This window comes from Colius striatus, chromosome 5 (genome assembly GCF_028858725.1).
Source record: "Colius striatus isolate bColStr4 chromosome 5, bColStr4.1.hap1, whole genome shotgun sequence".
Lineage (NCBI taxonomy): Eukaryota > Metazoa > Chordata > Aves > Coliiformes > Coliidae > Colius > Colius striatus.
Genome location: NC_084763.1, coordinates 13,987,247 through 14,007,425, shown reverse-complemented (window position 1 = coordinate 14,007,425; position 20,179 = coordinate 13,987,247). Strand labels below are relative to the sequence as shown.

Below are 20,179 nucleotides of genomic sequence, written 5' to 3'. Positions count from 1 at the left end.
CCCTGGTACATAAGGTAGTCCCCACCTTCTCCTCTTCTGGAAGGGTAAAAAGATTCATGTTAATTGTTAGTATGAGTTTAGTAAGTCTTCTGCAAGCTCACATCCTACTTACGCCTCATTTACTTATCCATCTACTTATGTTCTCATTTTTGCAAACTTTAAGTGATTGACTGAGATCACACAACTCAGGCTTCAAGATTTCAGATCTAACTGTTAAACCGGTGTCTGATGTTTAAAATGTATAACTTTCATCTGCTCCCTTACTCAAAGTACAGCTTTAGCACTTTAAATAGATTCTGTTTCTAGGTTAACAGCAACTGTGATGCCATATCATCCAAATGCTAATTTGAGAAAATTAGAAGCAGTTATAGCTATTGCAGAGCAGAAATAAAGTGCTAGCAGTTATAGGTAACACTTAAAAATGTTGATTTTCTTCTGACTTGCAGGAAGAAAGGATATGAGAAAGATATTCATCTCATAGAACATCCATACAGTGACTCAGTCGTATTAGAGTGACCACATGTCTAATTAAACAAGAGACATGGTGGCAGTACTTCTCGTTTTGTGGCATGGGTTTTTGTTTGGCTTCTGGATTTCCCATCTCCTCACATGCAGTGATGAGTTAATCTAAAATGCATGCTGAGAGTTGGGGGCTCCTGATCAGTCTGTGCAGAGCTGTGCATAGCACAGCAAATGTGCAAGCACAGATAAAATTCATGATGAGGAGTAAAGAAGGAAAATAATTTGATATTGGCTCAGATTTTAAACATTAGGCGTAGCATTACTCTTAAATTAATGAGAATACTACAACGCTTACATATTAACTACTCAGTATTACATGTTGAAAACAAACAACCCTCTTGTCTTCTAAAGGATACCTACTGAATTGCCTATAGCTGAGGAATAAAGGGAAGAAAGGGACAAAGCCTGCTGAACCAGGAAGTGATTCCAGTGAAATAATTGTTGTTACTAAGGATGAGGTCTCAGATTTGTTATGTAAGGATAATTATAGAACACATTTTCACTTAAAAGTGTTTAGGGATTTTTGACAACTTTATCTATCCAACATGCTTTTAATTTATGCTACTTTTATCTGGAAATTAAATTTTTTCAGAGTTCAAACATTCGTGTTCTCAAGATGAATATGAATTACAGACCTAAAGATTCATTTTATATAATAGACCTGGGGCTTGCAGTAGGCTCCTGCCTACTTAGCTGATGTGCATTGTTTTTTCTCTTCAGTTTTTCTTGACCTGAAATGAAAATCGTTTGATGCATTTATTATTTTGATTTGTATCTGATTTTCCCAACAGTGGCTTGCTTTGTGGATATAGCTGTGGGATTTGACATTTCATCACAGAGGGAAGGCCATCACTTATTTCATGGACAAACTAAACTGGAAAAGCATTTCCCTGAGATTTTGCAAGCCCTCCTGTCTATAACGGGCGTGAGCTGCAATGTTGGGTCCAAGACACAGAGCAGTGTGGCTATTCAAGTGATGAACGCTGTCACTCCAATTTCTACCAAGTTCTATATTGACAGTGAATCTGTCCTGCATAACCTGTCAGATGCTGTGGTTAAGGGACCATCCCAACTTAATGTTGAATTCTTGCAGTCACTTTGGGAAACATTCCAGAATGAGGATCAGACCCGACAAAAGGTAATATGATGACTTTGGCAAAATCCTTTGGTCAAAATTGTGTAGAAAAGATTTAAATACAATTGTTCTTGGCTTCTGTGTGATTTAAATATTTCTGTCTCTGTAGGTAATGCTTGTGTTTTCAGATGGTGTGGATGATGACTTGGAAGCACTCGAACAGAAATCTGAAGAACTTAAAAAGAAAGGTATCTATATTAGAAAAGTCAGAATGTTTCATTTCTCAGATGGCCTAGCAATGGGACGAGAAGAGGTGTTTCATTTTCTCTGTAGAAGGAGCAGAGAGAGGTTAGCAGCAGAAGGACTTATAGTCTCAGATGCTCAGTCAATAGAAATCAAGATAGCTTCACTCAAGTGAGACTGACAATGCCAGGAAAACTGTCCTCCTAGCTTGGCTCATGTCTTTGTCTGTGGCCAGTAGTGGATGTTTCAGAAAACACCTCGTAACTTGCCTAAGTAAACAGTAGTGCTTTCCCATTTAAAGTCTTCCCCATTTTGAGATTTTATGATGTGAAACAATCTTTCTTACAATGTTTAAATAACTTTCCCCACAGCCACACATATCTCTACCCTGAACATGAAAGGTAAAGGAAGATGTGAGGGGCTTCTCTGGCACTAGTCCCTTTGGTGTGTGCTTGTCTCTCATCCTATAGAAACATCTACTGTCTCATGTCTGTTGTCTCTCTCTCTTTTCCCAACAACAGCCTTGCAAATAATTTCCTATTCTGAACAGCAGGCAAGTGGCAAGAAGAGCTACAGCAGAGTACAAAGGTGACAAGTGCAGGCAGTAAAATGGAACATAAGAGTCCTTTTAGCAAAGATTCTGTTAACTGTAGAGCAGTAACAATGGGGAGAACATGAGGCTTCTCTGATGCTGTGGCAGATGCATGGGAAAGACAAGAAGATACATAGATCTACCTGACAGCTTGTTCAGCTGTATCAAAGACCACACAACCATGGCATGTTGTGTGTTATTGGCCAGTTGTCTGATGTCAATCAGCAAATTCGGTGTAGAAGTGTGATTTGGGTTTGAGTTTTACAATATATTTAAAAATAAACTTTGTCTTAAGTCTAGGTGGGGTGTTTTTTGTTTCTGATGTCTTTAAATTTAATTTTCTGGGGCCATGCGGAATCATTCTGCTAGAGACTGCTGTCATCTCTTTTCAAGTGAGTCGGGAGTGTGCTAGATTCAGATAAGTTAAACCAGGGTGATATTGCCAGCTGAGTTGTACAACAGCATAAAAGGAGCCCAAACCAAGCCAGAAATCTAGAACAGTACTACTTGTTGCTGTTGCTGTGACCAGTATATTCCTCTGTATGTTTTCCTCCTTCCCTAAGTCTCACCCTGGGATCCTGATGTAACTACCTTTTCAACTGATTTGTTGCCTCACTATTCTTTTTTCCCTTACAAAAGAAAATAGACTTTCCCCTGTAGTTTCTCTGAATTATCTGAGTTCAAGAGGAATATTTCAAGACATTACACCACTGGCTATCTCTTTGCCTCCTGCTTTGCAACCTGAGGAAATGTCTGTGGGCCATAGGATTACTCTAATTTCACACTGGTGCCATGCTAGATCAGTGTAGAGACATACATGCTACAGCAAAAATGGGCTGGAGAAACAGACAATTCAGAGCTCTAATTTCTCCCATGTCCACCTCAGCTTTAGATGTGCTATTGTAAGAGATAGAATGATAACTTGAAGCCACCAAGATCTGTTGTTATTTTAATGTAAAAAGAAGTGCAACCTAAAGCTTCTGTTTTTCCTAAGGGCTAAGTGATTGAGGATTTTCACCAAATTGACTGTATGTTCTTGAATCATTGCTCATTATTCAAACAGGAAGATTTTAATGTTGAGCTTTTTATTTTCTCTTCATAGCACCTCATCTGAATTACTTTACAGAATTGTATACCATCAAAACTGTGGTTTTTACAGCTGTCATTTCTAGTAGATACCATTCACCTGGTGCATGTATATATAAGGTACAGGAACTGTTTTTCAGTGGAACTGACACTTATATCCGTATTTATTGTAATTAGGTTTGGACGCTCTTATAATTGTTGTTCTGGAAGGAGCCTCTGGTATTCAAGACCTCCAATCCATTGAGTTTGGAAAAGGATTTGAGTATGGAACTCACTTAGATATTGGCATGACAGATATCGCTAGCAGGCTGTCCAGGTTCTTGGTAAGTTATTTGATAAAGAACCAATGTACTTGGTCAAAGTAAGGTCAAAGAACTGGCCAGTCAGACTATAAGTATCAAGTTTGGTAAATATGACATAGTGATGACTCATGCCATTAATAGAGGATAAATCACAGTTGTATTCTTATGGTGAGTGCTTCCAGTAACAGCAGGAGCAGAGCCATGAGGAAATTTTTGGAAAATACATTTTCATCTGCAGTAACTTCTTCTTTTTTAAGAACAATATTGCTGAGAGAACCTGCTGCTGTGTGTCCTGCAAGTGTACTGGTGAAGAAGGTGAAATTGGAGATTGGGGGAAAAAAGGGATAAAGGTAAGAATACATCCTAGCTTGGTGTCCCTAAGTTTGGATTGTAAACAATGATGGGCTGCATGTGGGGGAAGAAAACCATGCTTTGGGATCCTCACCTACAGATGCCACAGCTAGTAATGAGTGCAATGCACAAAAATGATTCTATGAATGAGCGCAGTGCTGCGGGTGAATGTAATCAGTATTCGGTGATGTCTTTTACTTCTGGGATATCCTCTTGTCCATCCTGATATTATTACCTTGCAGATCAGCCAAAGGAGCTGTGGCTAATTAAAGCAGGTTTTTCTTTTCTGAAAAAAAAGGGTTTTTCTCTTAATCTGCAATTAGATTTCCAATAGTCCCCTTCAGCTGGACTGATTATTTTAGGTGAGAAGTCAATTGTGGATTTTAGGCTGCTGGTCACTGAGATATAAGATAATGATAAACATCTAACTCCTTTACATGTATTGGTAATTTTAGATCTAAGCCAATTCATTCTTTCACTGTTACCTACCTGCTATCGACTGCTTTGGAAAAAAGCAAGAGCATGAAGATGTTTATCTGCCTATGTCTTATGGCACGGTTTTAGTGCATCTTTCAAAATGACGTTACACTCTGTCTCACAGTGCAGGAGGAGGAATCAGTCATCAGTTACGAGTGGTATGGAGGTTGAGGAACACTGCATAATTGATGAACTCATCTAAAGATTCTAATACTAGTTTTGCTTTGCAACCTGCCTGCTTCTCCCTTAGATATGTGTTTTTCAGAGATCTGTATTCAAAGCCATCAAGAAGTTCCTAATGACTGCCTTTTTTAACAGTCTTGGAAGAACTTAGGGTAGCAACTGGTTGTTTCTTCAGGAGTTCTGGAAAAATCAAAACTTCATGAAGATGCTGAATTTCATTTTGACAGTAAAGATTTCCATTTAAGTCAATGGAAATATGCCAGTGAAATGCTACAGGCTAGAGATTAGAAGTTAACCCATGCAAACAAACAAAAAATACTTTAAATAAAACTATTTGTCTTTTGATTTTAGTTTTTTACTGACTAGATGTCCAGTTAAGGAATGCAACAGAGCCCTCCTAAGCCTCAAACATCTGTGAACTTTTCTTGTATTCTTTTCCTTTGATGTAGTTCAGAAATAGTGGAAAATTCTATATTGTAGTTCAGTAGTGTAACATTTAAATCTATTCAATTTTAAGTAACTTATTTTGACAGGTTCCATAATAATTGAGAGTTCTGTTAAATGTGTGCATTCATTCTAAATAAAAACATGCTTCATTGCATGGATGTGTTTGGTGTGCAAATATTGCAGAAAAATGTCCTCTGTATAAATTCAGCATTACTTTATACACAGTCCTGATATCCCTGTGGACATGTTGACTGGCCAATCATTAATGGGTGTCTGATACTTTGCTTAATGCTGTGAGTTTTCAGAGGAAACTGAGAGACCACAGAGGAAAGTGTTTCTTTGCAGTTCACACCCAGAACAAACTTTGCTGCTCCAAAAGGCAAAGTGTAAAGCAACCCCTTGCAGGGTAGCAATTTGTACTGCTGATGATTAGGTGGGGTAAAATCTAGGGGGTTAGACACTCTCTCTTTTTGTCTTTCTCTCTCAGAAGAGAGTATATATGAAGGCTTTTTGCTTTCCAAAATACTCTCACAAAATATTGTGCCAGTGTCAGTGCTTCCTCTACCTGACAGCATACTCTAAGCATACAGAAGAAAACAGCTACTCACACTCAGCTCTATCTCAGTATTCAGCATAATGGCTGTTGTGCCTGGCTAGATTTTCACTCTGCATACAGTACCTTATTGCAAAAGAGGCCTCTGATTTCAGGTAGGAGCTTCTTTTTAGCCTGTGAATCACTCACTAAACCTATACCGAAAGTCAAAGCCTGGGACAGCTGTTTCTGTTGCAGCTTTCATCTGTGTGGAATCATAGAAAATGGAAACTCACACCTTGGATTTAGAATGGTTTGTTTTGTAGATTATATCTCTCCTAAAACAGTGCTCATAATTCATAAACATTTTAAAATACTGTTCCCACAACTCATTTACTGGTATCCCTTTTTTATCCTGGGCTCCAAATCAGGGTAAACAGTGATCTCAACTCTTGTACAAAGATAAGTTACATCAGGCCCTTCAAAAATAATTGGATTAGAATAAAAATCGATATGAAAGAGCAATGTTAAATAAGAAACATAAAGAAATTATGTGAGTTTTGTGGATACAAGGAATATAGTCTGAAAAGAGGTCAATTTTAAAAATCTGCCTGGACTACACAAAGAAGGATTCTACACAGAAGCCCTAAAATGTTTTGCCATATCTGTTCAGGAGTATTTCCTGGCTAACATCTATTTGAGGCTTTTTTTAAATATAAACAAGGATAGATACCAATCACTCTTGGGTTAAATCCTTAGTTCAGTGTCTGTCAAAAATAATGGCTTGGGGAAGGTATGTTTTATCCTGTGGCTGGCAATTACTCTTTGGTCTTTCTCATTGTGCTTTCTTGCTCATCCAGGTTCACAGATGTGGAGCCATTAAAACAATCAGTCTCATACTAGTGTGGAGCAGCTCCAGTCATGCAATTGTAGAATGCTTTGGGTTGGAAGGAAGCTTTGAAGATCATGTAGTCCTCACTCATCAGCAAACACAGAAGAGCAATTGATTGACTACTATTAATACAAAATGTGTTCAAGAATAAAACTATTTGAAGCAGAATTCAAACACTTGTTTTCTACCCAAACCATGTAATTATTCTTCATAAAAATACAAAAGAAGAAGTAATTTATGACAGATTATGAATCTTGGATTTTTCTTTTTTGACAGTTTTAAAAGATTCAAGAATTAAGTTATATCTTAGTGTTGTCTTGAAACGTTTAATCACTTGCTGGAGAAACTTCAAAACTTTGACAGAGCTCTTCTTGGGGCCTGCAGTGAAAGAAAATCATTCACCCTGGAGCATCTAGTAAAAACATTAGTTCACCTTCAAATCTAAATATGAGACAAATAATACATTAGTGATGACCTAAAGTGTTAGTAGTATTAGGGGAAATATTAGGAGAGAAATGATCAGGGAATAATTTGTTTGCTATTCAAGATTTCGGCAGTGTTTGAAGCCCAAAGTACTCAGAAGGACAGAATATGGAAAGAACTCATTGGCTCATTTAGTTTCTCCAAAATTCTTCAAACATTTCTGATGGTCAACCAAGAATTACAACATTATCTCTCATCTTTTAACTTCAGGGACTCAGAGGTCTTAAAGGCAACCAGGGATATCCTGGAGATGAAGGAGAACCGGTAAGTTGTAACCTGTGTTTGTGAAAAGTAAAACTTTTGAGCAGGAGAGAAAAAAAGAAAAGCATTTAAACTATCTGGATTGTGACCTCACCAAGCTGTATTACCTTATTTATTACCTCACTAACATAACTGGAATCAAACAACCTGATTAGCTCGTGTGGCTGGGCGGAGCCTACAGAGCAAAACTATTCAAGAACTTTTTAAAAAATTCCTGTAGAAGATTTTAACAAAAGATGTGGGTTTATTGTCCTCAATTTTTATTTGTTTCCCTAAGTTGTTATCGAAAAAGTATTGTATGAGGAAACTAAAGCAAAAAAAAAAAAGGAGGCAAACCCAGTTGTTTTCTCTAGAAAGAACTGTTAATAAACCATTTCTGGCCAGTCAAAAGGAGCTCTTTGATCTAGGCATCCATTTTGAGATATTTTTGTTTGTATCCTCTTGATTTGACCCAGGTGTAATATTTTTTTTATGCTAGTAGGTTGCCAAAACCTACTACTGGGAAGTGTACTGCAAGGCTATGACCAACTCTTAGATGGATAGATACATTTATTTGCTCTCAAAAGAGCAAAGACTTTTCATCTATATAGCTTTTGTTTAAAAATTTTTAAAAGTGGTAAATGAGCAAAGACTCAACAATGGAAACTGAAAGTAACTACACTAACAGTAATTAACAGTAAGTAGCAGAATGTGCATCAGAGAGGAGCAGGCCCCAAGCTGCCATCAAGAGGATGCTCTAACTGCTTTGTTGATGTTGTCAAGACAGCTTGTACTGATTTGCTCTGGAAGACCGCTCTCTCTAGAGTGAGTCTTGATATGTCTAGAAGTCTTACTCCAAAAATAGCCCTGGAGAGGTGCATTTGCTTTTATTTCATCATACTATACAGGAAGAAAATTTTCACGGAAATCCTGTTAACCAGCCCCACGAGTATTAGTTCTGCTCTTTGGGGTTGCTGTGGTTGTATGCAGTTTCAACTTCAAGATACACCAGTACAGTGATGCTTTTTTAAAAGAATCAGATTTGTCAAAATGGTAGCTGGAGACTTGGGATTGCAAGTGTAATGTGAATATTAACAAGACAATGTACTTGGCCGAAAAGAAGTCAAAATTATAGCAGGGGAGGTAAAAAATACTTCAACGTTTGCTAGGATACTGCTGATACATTTGGTCTTTCTTAGGTCACTGAATGATGAGGATCTTGCAGTTGCACATTTCTCTGTTGTTGCAATCTCTTTAACCTGCAGTCAACCAGAGACTTTACTGGGACTTCAGTTCTTGAGAAGGAGGCTTTCCAGGACTACAGGACCAGCTCTCTCTAACTGAGAAATTAGCTACCAGCTTGTGTAAAACTCACATAAACGTAACAATTGGATTCTTCTTTTCTCTCTTCAGGGCACAAGAGGACCATCTGGACAACAAGGAAGAAAAGGCAGCATGGGGTGTCCAGGCAAAAAAGGTTTAAAGGTTAAAAAAAACTTCTGGAAATACTTCTTCATTGTGATTTAGAATACTCTTGAATGCTTTTATCACATGTTTTTCTAACTTTTGCCATCTTCTTTCTTCTCAGGGGTTTCGAGGACACATTGGAAAAGAGGTACAGTGGGAGACTAGGCACTCTAAAAAATGCAGTATTCTTTAGGGCTTTGGCATGCACTAAATAGAGATTTTGAGCTTTGCAGAGATGTCAGTGAATGTTGAATCAATATCGCTTTCTAGATCACTTTGCAGATGTTTGCTGTAATGCTGGCTTATTGTGCCTATGGAACATGAGAAATGAAACTTCAAGAATTAACTCCTTTGTTATGTTTTCCTTCCTTTTTTTGTTTCTAGGATTTTTTTGGGGAGGAGTTAGTGGGTTTTTTGGTGGTGAATTTTTTAATCTTGATTTATATCACAATATTCTTGCTGGAGCTTGTCAATATGCTCAAGTTGTTTATGTGAAAAATTCATGCACCTTTGTATTATTTCAGGGTGACGATGGGGAAGATGGGATTGATGGAATTAGAGGAGAAGAGGTACATTATTTTCCTTCTTTTGCCTTCTTGACCTTAAAGTTATTGAGTGATAAAAATTAGTTAATAAACCACATTTTGTCTTTCAGGGACCTCCTGGGGTTCCTGGAAAGAAAGGAGAAAAGGGGGACATTGGATATCCGGTAACATTTTGTTATTTTTTACTGATCAGTGTTGGGATTTAAGAACAATAGTATGGCTATTTCATGAAACTGTCTCTGTGAGAGATGTCTCTAATAAACTCTTAAGCACAAGGAGTAGACTTTGTACCACAAAACTATTTGCACACTTTTTGTTTGAATTCCTATCAGGAGAGTTGCTATAAGACTTCCAGTATGCGAAGAAGAGCAAACTACTGAATAATAGCCAGTAGATATTTTTGTAAATAGAGTATATGCCCAGAGAATAGTTGCCTGTCAGATGTTCCTATTTAAAAGAGAATTTAAAGAATAATTAGATCAGCACCTTACAGTCTTCTAGATGGACATTTTCTTGTATTTGTTGAGGGGTAATTTTAGCATATGACTAAGTTTTATTTGCCTAAAAATAAAAATGAAGCCTCTTACCTCTGTAGTACCCAGCAGGTTCACATGCAGGAGACAAAAGGGATTTTCTGTCTCTGTTTGATATCAGATAACTCTGTTTTTGTAAAGCACAAGAGCAGCCCTCTTGTCTTTCCAGTGCAGTCTGAAACCAGGTGTGACTTAGGACTCTAAATGGCAAAAAGAGACATTGTTTTGTGGCAGATTCAGTAGACAGTTGGAGAATTGAGCATGTGCCTTTTCTCTGATGAGACACCATTTGTAGAATGGCTAACTGAAGTAAGAAGCCCAGGGTGACAGAGTGAACATTTTGGCTTGGTCCATGTTTATCCTTTACAGTTCAATGCCATTTATCAGGGATGTCAGGCTGGTGGGTAGCCACCATTGCAGGTCTGACAATGAACAGTTAAGAGCTTGCAGGTGCAGCAACTGGATACCTATTTCAAGTGTGGAGAACAATATTCTCAAATAACAGCTGGATGCCTCGTTTCCAAAAGAAGCTGTCTTATGAGCTGGGATTGTTCAGCCTAGAGAAGAGGAGGCTGAGAGGAGACATGATCGCTCTCTACAACTATCTGAAATGAGGTTGTAGTGAGGTTGGGGTCAATCTCTTCTCTCCAGTAATGAGTGATAGAATACGAGGAAATGGGCTCAAGTTGCTCCAGGGGAGGTTTAGATTGGACATTGGGATGAACTTTTTCACTGATAGAGTTATTAAGCATTGGAACGGGCTGCCCAGGGAGGTGGTGGAGTCATTATCCGTAGAGAATATAAGAGGTTCCAAAGAAATACAAGGAAGAATTTCTTCACTGTGAGGGTGAAGGAGCACTGGAACAGGCTGCCCAGATGGGTTGTGAAGTCTCCTTCTCTGGACACATTCAAAACCCACCTGGGTGAGTTCCTGTGTGACCTACTCCAGGTGGTCCTGCTCTGGCAGGGGATTTGGACTGGATGATCTTTCGAGGTCCCTTCCAACCCTTAAGATTCTGTGATTCTGTGATGAGGTGCTGAGGGATATGGTTTAGTTTAGTGTGAGGTTAGTGGTTGGACTCAATCTTGAAGATCTTTTCCAATTGTAATGTTTCTATGATTCTATACCTTTTCTGCCCTTATTCAGGTGCCCAAGGAGGCACAGGGCTGATTGCTACTCAGAAGCCTCAGGTTGTTCACAGACAAGGTGCTGGTACATTCAATACATGAAATATATGTTAACATATGTATTTCAGTGGCCTTGTCTACAAAGTTATTTGATATTTGGAATAATTCCTATTTCATTGCAATGAGTATTTTGAATTGATTCCTTAGTTAAAAAAAGCCTAAAGCATAAAACATGGAACAAAATGCAGAGCACAGTGCTTGTTTCTATATTACTTTCTGTCCAAGAAACCCCAGGTTTCAGGGTTTTTTCTGGGAGTGGAATTGTTGAAGAAACTGTGAGTGAGACTATTTAAAAATGAAGGTGAAAAAGTTGGAACTTGGACCTATCTCCTGGAAAATCCTGCAGAAAGTTAATATTTTAGGTTCTTACTGAGATATGTTCTACTTCCAGGGAAGTCCAGGACCAAGAGGACCTCCTGGTGATGGTGGCCAGAAGGGCTTTCGAGGAGATCCTGTATGTTTTTTCGTGTGCATCATCATTTTCTAGATGCAGACTATCTTCTTGTGTGTATTCATAAGATTTCATACATAGTCTCCTGTGTTCCAGGGCAAGGCTTTTTATTAACCCTTCACATGTAAATCTCGCTAAAGAATAATGTTTTACAGTTTTTAAGTAGTTAGCACTACCAAATTCTTGATCTGTCATCTGTAAATGGAACTCCCAGTGTTGATGGTAATCATATGCATTGACTAGGCACTGACCTGTTTATTTTACATCTCTAATTTTCTAAGAATAAGTATTCTTACTGGGAGATGTTTCTTTTTTCAGGGTAACCCTGGTCTGAACAGTGCAATAACAGGAGAAAGAGGCTTTGCAGGAGAAGATGGGGAAGAGGTAATTGTTTAGAAGTATGTGGGATTTCTGTAAGATATCTGCTTACCAGTTATACAATTTCCTCCTCCTGTCTGCACTATTTGAACTATATCTTTGCAATCAATATGGGAACTTACCATTTATCAAACACAATTCTAGTAAAGGTCTGAAAGGTCTTTGATCAGAAATACCACTGAAAAGGAATGAGTACCAGTGTCAGCATCAAACCTGCACAACAATGATGAACAGCTGATGTGATGCCAATGTGCAAATCATTTAAATTTTCCAATTTTAAGAGAAGACTTTATGATAGCCACTGAATCCCCATGGGCTCTGGCACCTGAGAACTCCTCCTTCCCAATCATTGATGCTCAGTCAAGTGCACACCAAGACCTAAGAGGTCTCTGTCCCAATCCAATGGTCCACTGCTGCTGCTCCTGTTTGCAGGTTTGGCCAGTAGTGAGGTTCTGCCTGGATTCCAGATACATACACCCACAGAGGACACCAGTGCTGTCAGACACACAGACTACCACAGGCAGAGCACTGCCTTTAGCAGCATCCACAAATTACCAGAACTCATGTAAATCCATCTAAGATCCATGCCTGGACTGTTGGCAGGGAACTGAATGCTTTCATTCTTCTGCAATCAGTTGCAGGGGAAGCTTGGCTACCTCCAAGACAAAGCAACTGCTCCACTTGCACTTAGAGTGAACTGAAAACAGATTTTGTCATCCAGATGAGAGACCTGAGAAAATGGTCTGGTGTTAATCCCTCACTACTTTCAGGGAGAGTTAAAAGACTGAATAAACCTGTTTTTTTGCAATACAACAGTACCAAATGCTTGCCTCTTGGGCAGTGCTTTCCAGCAGGAGTATGGCCTCACAAGTAGTCTGTGTCATTATTGTCTCTGCAACAAATGGAAGAAATTGAGGCAGAAATAGGGAAATAACTTCCCCAGTATCAAAGAGCAGACTGGAAACAGAGCCAGGAATCTACCAACTCATAGCTTTGTGCTCTTAACAAGGTCCTCACAGCTGTGTGCTCTTAGCAAGGTCCTGCAGGAATCTTCCAAAGAACACCTGTAATGGTATTTCCCACTTCTTAGTGCTACCAGCCAGCTGCATTCAGAGATATGTAACTGGTTGCTTTTGATGATCAATGCTTTTTACTGAAAGCCTTTGACATAGAATGTTATTGTGGGTTAGTCCCACAAGACAGTTTTTTATTATCTTAAAAATCTGGCATGCAAAAATAGATAAAAACAGGAATGAGAAATTGCAGTGATGCTAAGGAAGTTAATTTTTCCTTGTACAGGGTGAGAGAGGACAAAAAGGCTCACCTGGCTTATCAGGAAGCATAGGCAGCCCGGTAAGTTCCTTTAACAGAGGAAGCTTATACACAGTCTCTACCTTACATGCATTTTTTGGTATCAATATTTAATTTGTAGAGTAGCAGTACTGTTACTGTTCAATAAAAATACCTTCTCCTAAGCAACATTCAGAATGGCACTGGAGGCCAAATCTGCACTACTGTTTTTGTAAGTATATATTTTTTAAAAACTGTAAATTTTACATTTGCTGCTTTCCAATGAAAAATTTTAATGAAGTAATTGCAACAAGTTACTCATTTTAACAGTGTTCAGATGATACTTAACTTGACCTCGTAGCTTTTTTTTTTACCTTGTCTTAGGGAATACCAGGACAGAGGGGACAACGAGGCCCAGGGGTAAGAACTGTTCTTTTCTCATTACTGCCCTTTTCCACTTAGGAACTTACACAAGAATTTTGAAAAAGAAAATTCAAGATGCTTATGTGGATATTTTATGCTATTACACTAAAACACCTCCAGGAGTATGTTCCAAGTATTGCATGGATAAAACTGCAAATTTCAGGCATTTGTAGCTTGTATCTAAGTATTTTTCAACATCTTCATCAACGACCTGGATGAGGGGACAGAGTGTACCCTCAGCAAGTTTGCTGATGGCACCAAACTGGGAGGACAGGCTGATTCCCCAGAAGGTTGTGCTGCCTGGGAGTCCTGATTGATAATAAGCTAAATATGAGCCAGCAATGTGCCCTCGTGGCTAAGAAGGCCAATGGCATCCTGGGATGCATCAAGAAGAGTGTAGCCAGCAGGTCCAGGGAGGTTCTTCTCCCCCTCTACTCTGCCCTGGTGAGGCCTCATCTGGAGTCCTGTGTCTGGGAGGGACAGGGTGATCTTATTAACATTTATAAATAAATTATAAATACTATAAATATTTATAAATATCTAAAGAGTGAGTGTCAGGAGGCTGGCACATCCCTTTTTTCTATAGTAGCTAGCAACAGGACAAGGGGTAATGGGATGAAACTGGAACACAAAAAGTTCTACTTAAACATAAGAAAAAACTATTTCCCTGTTGAGGTGAGGGAGCCCTGGCACAGGCTGCCCAGAGGGGTTGTGGAGTCTCCTTCCTTGGAGGTCTTCAAGACCCGCCTGGACATGTTCCTATGTGACCCGATCTAGGTGACCCTACTTCTGCAGGGGGGTTGGACTAGATGATCTCTGGAGATCCCTTCCAACCCTACCATTCTGTGATTCTATGATTCCTAGGTACACCAAACTTCTTTTTCTTATTTGTTTGTATCAATTTTCTACATTAGACCTTAAAAAGCAGAAGGTGCTGCTTTTAGTGCTCAACAAGTATTTCTCAGTGACTACTGTATTAAATTCTTTTTAGTGCCTTGCACATTGTGCACACACAAGATTTTCTTTCAAGAACGTTGTCACAGTGTGGTTTCAGGAGTTCTGTCTTTGAATTGGTTTTGCAGTATTGATTAATAGTTAATCCTGTGTCTGCTGTGTTCAGCTGCAATATTGAAATGAGGCTGGTTAGATGCACCTTCTGGAATTTTTCTTGACATCTGTAAATGAAAGAAAATGTGTGACCCATAGAAAGAAAACAAATGCACCTTTTTAATACAATAAATCCCAACATGTTAGTGTCTGTCAGGTCACATGAGAAAACCTTAACAGGACAAAGATTTGTTGTAATTTAAAAACAGGGCAATCCTGGACAGCCTGGTCAGCGTGGCTTGGAAGGGAAACAAGGATTCAAAGGACCTCAGGTAAATATTATTATTACTATTACTTACAAAAGGAAAAAAAAAAACCACAAAAAACAATCCTAATGATTTTCCTGTGTAGACTGAACTCTCTTTTGTACACCTTTTTTTTTTTTTTAGGGACAAAATGGCATTAATGGTGAAAAAGGACAGAAAGGGAGACCAGGAATTAAGGGTCCTTCAGTAAGTAACATACTGAAAGCATGCCATGTTGTTGAATTGCAAGGCACTGGAGGTGTAACCTACTGAGGATGGCAATCTGAATGTTTTTCATGACACTGATTTTTCAAGATTCCTTCCAGTGCATGGCATTGACCAGAAAAATATACCCATTGCAGAGAGACAAAGCAATACAAAATTTCCATAGAAATTATTATTGATAAAATAGTAGCTTTCTATTGCTTCCTAGCAATAATGGAGAAAAAAGTGATAGTGTAAGGCACTTCTGCATCAATATTTTTCCAAGCCATGATAAATTCTCTAATTATACTTAATACATTGTTGTAGATATACAATATAACAAACTATTAACAAAGGACTTGACAGTTTTATTAGAGCAAGGTAAGATGGAAAATGAGAAGAAAGGTCACAGATTTGGTCAAGTATGAATCAGTGTTATTAATCTAACAATGATCATTGTTTTAGTTCATGTGAGTTCTAGTTCTTTCATTAGCAAAAACTTATCTTAAAGAGGCTTTCTGCCTTTTCTCTTTAGTGTCTTTTCTGGGTGTAAATCTTGTTCCAGTGCTGTAATACAGAGTTTTTTTGCAACAGCTTACTTTCAAGAGCAGTGGTGATATAGATGTATTGTTATGAGTGTATTATACTTTTTGTTGTTCGTGCCCTGACTTCCTACAACCTACTGTGCACTGTCAATCTGTGTAATTGCACTTGAGTATTTTAATTCAAAACCAAAGCAAATTGATTGATTTTTCACAATCCAGTGGAACGATTTGTCAGGACAGGCTAAAAGTTGGTGGTTAAACATGTTAAGTGATACATATGAACTAATACCTCTCTAGAGTGTGTTCCCATAAGCCCTCTTGTTGGCTTCATGGTCATAGGCTTCTCAGGAACATCTAAATCCCAGGAGAGTCCCTTGCTTGCTCAATTATATCTCTGAAACTAATCTTCTCTCCTGTCAGCTGCCAGACATTTCCCAACACCCACACAGATGTGTGTTTTCATGAGCTCTCTTCCCTTGTACTTTGGCCATTTGCAGGGGAATATGGAGAAAGAGAAGTATAGCTGCTGCGTTTTGTACTGAACACATCAGTTGACATGAAACTAGGTCAGCCTCCTGCTTTCTGCTCTGATTGCTCTTGCTCTGAACGCACTGGCAGGGCTCCTGGGTGAAAAGCAGGAGAGAGGTGAAGGATGTTACTCTCTGCAGGCATTTTTTCACCCAGTTCATTTGTACAGCGTAGCATCACCCCTTTCAGGAATTTTCCTCTTTCCTGAGGAGCAGCTGTCTGGTCCACTAAGGAGATGATGCTGAGTTCCCACCTGTGACAGCCTTCCCACATCTGCCTCTGTCCCTCACTTTGTTATTTCCTGATGTACTTTGGAAAATAAACAGGGTCAGGATTCAAGTAAATTGTTGCTTCTCAGTAAAAACACAAGTGAAAACACTACTTACTCTATATGATGCAGTACAAACTAAATTGTTTATGTAGCTCCAGTTTGTTGGAATGGCAGTCAATTAGTGGCTTAGAGATGAATCGTGTTTTCATTGTATCTTTGTTACATGAGACTTTGGTGTTGAAAACATAATATATATGAAAGGCAGGAGTTGCATTGATGAGAGCAGGAGGCTGCTCTCTACCTAATACCTCTGTGTGTTCCTGATTTTTTTTTATAACTTCATCCTGTAGAATTTGAAGCTACATTTTAGTTGGGGACAACTTTGGCACTGCAGAGTCATGGAAGTTACAATCTCCATAAATCTTTTTTTTTTAGAATGGAATGTAATACATTGGGACTAATGTGTCCTACTCTGCTTCTCATGTGAGCACCAACCTTGCAACAGACTGTGTTTGAACTGTACACATCTTCTAGGTCATTCACGTGTCCTCTTTGCTATTCTAGTGCCAAATTCCAAGATTGTCATGGAAAATAAAAACTATTTTCACTTCTTTTTTTTGAGACACCACTCAATGTTCAAGCTTGGGTAATATTTTTACTGTGGTGTGCTTATCCATAAAAATGCTGTCTTGAGAACTAGACTCTTAAAACTGTATTTTGTGCAGGCATGGAATGCTTGCAGTTAGTTTGAAAAGACATCATGAATGCTTCCTTGATGTGACAATTAATTTTTTAAATGCAGACTTATTTAAAGATACATTTCCAGGCAAACAATTTACCAGGGGAACAAACTGCTTTATCTTTCTCTGCTAATAGTGAATTGAGGAGGCTTCAGTTTGACTTATGAAGGAAGTCTGAATTTCACTTATTCTTGTCATTTCTATCCAAAAAATGTGCAGTTTTCTGACTGTCATCAGTGTTTTGCAACATGCTATGTAGATATTAATGTGTTTATTTGCAAGTGTGGTGTGCAGTGACTAAAAAGGGAATTGAGTTCCCGTCTTCCAATTAGCACTCAAATTGTCGTGCTGTGTAAGGTGAGTCACAACCATTAACTAGTTGACTAGGAATTATGTCTGACCACTTTTATTCCTTGCCCTGTATTTGAAAACCTTTATTTAAAGAAATGTTATATCAGAATATTATGATACAATATATGTGTTCATATGAGATACCCAACATTATATATTACGTTATTACGTAACATGTTACTGGGTACAAGCTGGAACACATGAAGAACCACTTAAACATAAGGATGATGGAGCCCTGGCACAGGCTGCCTAGAGAGGTTGTTAGGTCTCCCTCTCTAGAGGTCTCCAAATCTGCCTGTTCCTGTGTGACCTAATCGAAGTGAACCTGCTTTTTTGTGATATTGTGATCTTAATGATGTCCCTAGCTACTGCTCTCCTCCTCCTAGCAGAAATAGCATTATACTTGGAAGTGGAGTTACACCCTGTTAGAAAAAGCATCTGAGATCCAAATATTTAGTCTTGAGCTGAACAGCAGCAGCAGATTAAAAAAAGAGAGCCAGGGGTACACTCTCCCAGGAACACAGAGCAGGTCACAGAATCAGATTAAGGGCAAAAATCTAGTCAAATTGCTTCATCTATTGCTTTATCTATTATACTTTATTTTGTCCCACTTTCTTTCCTGTTGCAATTCACCACGAGGAAATTGCTCTTGTTCTGGTAATATCATTTTTCTGGGGAATGAATACCACGGGGCTACTCAGTTCCTTGTTGTCTACAAAGCTGTTAGTTGTCAATAACACATTTATTATCTGACCATACCAACTTCATTTTTTGAGGAGGAAATGAACCATTTCATATCCTTATACTCTGAAATAGTCCATGCTAGAAACACTTTCATTTCAATTGAAAATAGAATCCTGTATTATAGAAAGATATTTTATTCTATTTTCACAGCATTGTTACCTGGAGTAATTCTAATCTGTGGTCATTTAATTTTTTCACTCAAATTAACTCTTCCAGTTTTCATTTCTGTATCATATTATCTTATATGCTGGTCTGAGTACTGAAAAAAACATCGTCCTTTCTAATATTCCTTCCCTTAAGTGACCTGCAAGATGCAGAGAATCTTTAATGTTTCTACTCTGTGTTTTAGAACACAAATATTTAATTCACACCATTCCAATCCTCACTTGAGTCCATTGAACACTGCTCTGTTGCTGGGGTTCTGTTGTTGTTGTAAATGAAATAAAGTTACTGCAGTTTGACAGATTTATGATAATATCTTGAGCTACAGTACTCTCACTAGAGTAAGCCTTACTTAGCACATAGCCAAATCAATTTCTAGCCCCACTCCACACCTTTGTAAATAGCTTGAGAGATGACAGATATAGAAATTTCCATATACCTTTCCTATATAGAGAAAAATGTGATTGTGACTGTGTCTCTTGTAAAGATATTACAGAAGAATCCTCTTCCACTGCTTTACCCTATAATGAAACTTGTTCATTTAAAAAGATGCTAAGAAAGAAAGATGTCTCTGCTTCCTATCTGTCCACTTTCTACATGTGTTTAAAAAACAAAACAAAACCCAAAAAGTTCCATTTAAACATAAGGAAAATCTATTTTGCTGTGAGGGTGATGGAGCCTTGGCACAGGCCGCCCAGATGGGTTGCTGACTCTCCTTCTCCGGACACATTCAAAACCCACCTGGACACACGTTCCTGTGTGTCCTGATCTAGATGGACCTGCTTTGGCAGGAGGATTGGGCTAGATGATCTCTAAAAGTCCCTTCCAACCCTACCATTCTATGATTCTGTGAGAACAAAACCCAAACAGACTAGAAACAGATTAGTTTTAGTCTTTTACACACAAAGGTCGTAGTCACTTTCAGTATCAGAAGGCATCAATCACAGCTTCTGAAAGCCAGCTGTGTAAGCTGGGAGGGCAGATGTCCCTTTGCTCTGCTGTATCATCCAAATCCCATATCCACCGATTTTAGTCAGAAAATCTTTAGAAATAGTATGACTTTCTTTGGAATAGTGTGTTATCTGCTCCTTGGCTACAAACATGAGGCTAATCTGGCTTGCTCAAGCAAAGTTCCTGTTGCAACTGATGCAGCATGGGCTCTCCTGAAATAGCAGTATTTTGCTGTGCAGGATTTTAAAAGGCCATGTTAATGGACAGCTGCCAGCAATCTTGTGAAGATATTTTTGCTGAGTATAAGGACACATAATAGTACTTGTTTGGAACTAACATAAGAAAAGAGTGTCATGATGAAGACTAGAAAAAATGTGCCATCCCAATAAAAGTAATAATGAACTCTATATAAAGCTTCTGCTGTTTAAGGGAGGGGAAAGGAAGAAGTGGACTGTGGTATTTTACAAATAGGAAGTTTTATTTACATTGTCTGATTAATGCCATTCCCTGCCTAATGCCTGGAGGAAAGCATTTAGTCAGTATTATATGATCTGATTAATATCATTCTGTAGCCAGATAATTCAGAGAGAGGACACTAAAGGATGTAGCAAGGTATGGTTAAACCAAACTC

General features: G+C 38.5%; 1 protein-coding gene across 1 annotated transcript in view; it reads left to right on the top strand.

Annotated features, from left to right (window-relative positions):
* Window positions 1-20,179, top strand: part of COL6A6 (collagen type VI alpha 6 chain) — a 62,643-nt gene that overhangs the window by 21,901 nt on the left and 20,563 nt on the right. Inside the window, exons 7-19 of the mRNA XM_061996912.1 lie at window positions 1,314-1,660; window positions 1,767-1,845; window positions 3,696-3,841; window positions 4,078-4,170; window positions 7,396-7,449; window positions 9,014-9,040; window positions 9,417-9,461; window positions 9,548-9,601; window positions 11,550-11,612; window positions 11,928-11,993; window positions 13,287-13,340; window positions 15,017-15,079; window positions 15,197-15,259. Of these exons, the coding sequence (XP_061852896.1) occupies window positions 1,314-1,660; window positions 1,767-1,845; window positions 3,696-3,841; window positions 4,078-4,170; window positions 7,396-7,449; window positions 9,014-9,040; window positions 9,417-9,461; window positions 9,548-9,601; window positions 11,550-11,612; window positions 11,928-11,993; window positions 13,287-13,340; window positions 15,017-15,079; window positions 15,197-15,259 (1,154 nt within the window). The remainder of the gene's footprint in view (window positions 1-1,313; window positions 1,661-1,766; window positions 1,846-3,695; window positions 3,842-4,077; window positions 4,171-7,395; window positions 7,450-9,013; window positions 9,041-9,416; window positions 9,462-9,547; window positions 9,602-11,549; window positions 11,613-11,927; window positions 11,994-13,286; window positions 13,341-15,016; window positions 15,080-15,196; window positions 15,260-20,179) is intronic.